The sequence below is a fragment of the Notothenia coriiceps genome, unplaced genomic scaffold, assembly GCF_000735185.1.
Source record: "Notothenia coriiceps isolate Sejong01 unplaced genomic scaffold, NC01 NC01_scaffold00004988, whole genome shotgun sequence".
Lineage (NCBI taxonomy): Eukaryota > Metazoa > Chordata > Actinopteri > Perciformes > Nototheniidae > Notothenia > Notothenia coriiceps.
The window spans coordinates 197,750-200,824 of record NW_011337689.1 but is presented as its reverse complement, the minus strand read 5'-3'; the positions used below and the strand labels follow the sequence as shown (position 1 = coordinate 200,824).

The following is a 3,075-nucleotide window of genomic DNA, read 5'->3' as shown; positions in this document are numbered from 1 at the left end:
GTTTACAGAGAGGTATGGTAGAGCCACAGGCAGGGGAGAGGCCAGAGGCAGATAGTCGAGAGGTGAGCTCTGGGTGAGGAGCTGGTGTTTTATTAACAGACTTTTACTGCTTTGAAGTTTGAATCAGCGAGAAAGAGCCTTCCTTTCGTCTCACCGGTCTGTCCAGTTTTCCTCTTATCTCAGAGAGCAGGTTGTTCAGTCAAGCTTTTGGATCTGATCACAAAGAGGGATTGTTGTACATACCCTTTTTCTGAAGGACACACTTGGATCAGTGTCTTTGCTGTCCAGCGGTTACACTGTGCAGGACTCGATCAGGACCTCGCTGGACGTACTTGCAGGAGAAGGATGAGCAGTTTTCTGTATTTCCTCCTCCCAGCTCTGGGTGGATACACTCTCACCTCGGTGTTCCTGCTGAAGAACCCCCAGATTCTCCACAAGAAGAAACGCACACCTTTTTACTGCAGACACATCTCACACAGAGGAGGTAAGAGGGTCACTGTCGCTCAGATGCAGTCCTTACAAAGTGACAAGAAAATAGAGGGTTGTTTGCTCTTATAAGTACTTTTGTTTCCACATGTAAAGGCTTGTTTTATTCACTTGATTCACACACTCTGTTAAATAATCTACACAAAAGCTCTGCCTCCAAATGGTTTAAAATCGAATTGTCATTGTTGATAATATTGTCATTAGCCTGCAGCACAAAAGCTCAAATGAAGATGTATTACACAGTTATTAATGGTTTATGTATATAATGTACACATTACATTATATACATAAGCCATTAATAACTGTGTAATATATACCTGGCTGCTAAATTCTAAGAACTGTTACAGGATTTGTATTTTGGAAAGTATTTTTTATTTTTATTTTTTTATATTATATTTTTTATCATAACTTAGTACTTTTTTCTTAACATAGGTAACACTAAGCTGTCTTTGGCTCTTTCCTGCTGTAACAATGCACATTTCCCCTCTGTGGGACTAATAAAGTTATTCTGATTCTGATTCTGATTAATAAAGTGAGCAAACACAACACTGATTGCAAATTGAGAAAAAAATCGGGGTTAGTTAATTTACTAAATGTGTCTATGGCTTAAACAAATAATGATATCCCTTTCATTTTAGGCACCTGAATGTCGCAGTATGTTTTCGGATCAGAGCTTTTACTATTCATTCATTCTGCCACACCTTCAGAAGACACAGTGATGCAATATTCTTAGAACGTTCGTCCAAATGTGCTTTGCTTTTCTGTTTCTTTACTGATTGCCATCATCAACCCTCACCTCTCTGTGTGTCTCCAGGATGTGGAGAGAGGTTAGAGAGCACGATGGGGGCGTTCACACAGTGAGTACCAAACTCTAGAGGAGATTTCGCTCCAGGAAAATCTACTTTTTAGAGAACCTGTGACCAACTGAGCATCATCCTATTTACTCTGAATCCATCTTTTCTTTCTAACAGAAACGGAGGGTTTAACCAGCTTCATAACATTTCTTAGAACAGAGGCTTTGAAAGTCTCCCTAGGGGGGCTCTAAACTATTTGAGGGGAGGCTCAGTGAAATAAAAAAAGTTATTACATTGTTTTTCAAAAAGATCAAATAAATGGCCGCTGGATATCTCAGTGGTAAGAACAGGCAGCTCGTATGCAGAGTCCAAAAACAAAAAAACGTGCTTAAATGTGTGTGTTTTGATTATAAAGAAAATAAAAAACTGTTTAAAAGTTCAGTTTTAAAGAAGTTCTGGGGAATATTACTGTATTTCCTGTTTTTTGGTAGTCAAAAACGTATCAATGTCTCCGGACAGAACTTTTTGTTTGTATTTGGTGAAGTCTGAAGTTATGTCCAAAATAATGGCGATATATTTTTAAATGAACATACATTTACTGCTAAAGATATCAAATATGCTTTATTTCAGGGCTGTATGCTTTATGTAAGAATAGTACATATGTAACACAGTGTACAATCCTGTCTTCGCTGTATTGATCGTCTTACATCCTTTCAATTAGACATATTATTTCCTAGTGCAGTATTTTAGGAGAAGGGTGCATGTCTCCTCAGTTAACAGGATTGTAAAAAGTGTTTGTGCAGGTAATTATGACCTTGTGTTTGCAGTGCGGCGGAGCAGGGCACACAGATGTTTGAGATGGACTGTCACTTGACACGTGACGGACATGTGGTGGTGTCACATGATGAGAACCTGCTGAGGCAGACCGGCCAGGACGTCACCGTCTCCTCACTCAGTCTACAGGTGAGAGGACAGAGGTCACAAGGTCAGGTTCAGAGAGAAGCTCAGGCCTGTTTGACCGAGTTTGTTGGGATTATGCTTGTAGTCGACCATGTTAGTGCCGGAGGGGTTACATTGGTAGTTGTTTAATGAATGAAAAACTTGGGTCACAGGTTTATCAACAATGAAATATAAATATATACAAGACATAAAACACATTTTTATTTAAAAAACAACAATAAAAATAGTGCAAGCTGAGGTGTTTCATTGTCTTATGGCCTGTGGGATGAAGCTGTCCCTGAGTCTGGTGGTTTTAGTCCTGATGCTGCGGTACCGCCTGCCAGACGGCAGCAGACTGAACAGTTTGTGGCTGGGGTGATGGGGGTCTTTTATAATCCTGAGGGCTTTCTTCCTAAGCCGCTGGGAGTAAAGATCCTCCATGGCAGCTCCGTCCTGGGGACGAATCATAATCTGAAACAAATAAATGTACAAATCAAAGCAAATGTCACTCAATGGTTCAAGTTAGTTAAAATAGCTGCATGAAAAAGCAATTACTCAAGGCTTTGTTATTTATAACTACATTAAGTTTCCCCCTAAACTAAGGGTACATGTTCACTTAAAGGTGGGGTAGGTAAGTTTGAGAAACCGGCTCGAGATACACTTTTTGTTATATCCCATGGAATGCTCTTAACATCCCGATAGCAATGAATATCTTAAGTGCTTTGACAACAAATCCATAAAAAATGTAATCTGTGTCATCGGCTAAAATAACTGGACGGCCTACCTGCCTGTCAGCCTTCCATCTGTGCACAAACTTATCTCGTGCCCTCATTGGTCATGTGCGCGTTCGTATGTG

At 40.1% G+C, this 3,075-nt stretch overlaps 1 protein-coding gene across 1 annotated transcript in view; it reads left to right on the top strand.

Annotated features, from left to right (window-relative positions):
- The window catches only part of gdpd3a (glycerophosphodiester phosphodiesterase domain containing 3a), a 6,696-nt gene continuing 3,621 nt past the window's right edge, over positions 1 to 3,075 (top strand). Inside the window, exons 1-3 of the mRNA XM_010768004.1 lie at positions 1 to 484; positions 1,301 to 1,343; positions 2,108 to 2,243. Coding sequence (XP_010766306.1) covers positions 346 to 484; positions 1,301 to 1,343; positions 2,108 to 2,243 — 318 coding nt within the window. The 5' untranslated portion in view covers positions 1 to 345. The remainder of the gene's footprint in view (positions 485 to 1,300; positions 1,344 to 2,107; positions 2,244 to 3,075) is intronic.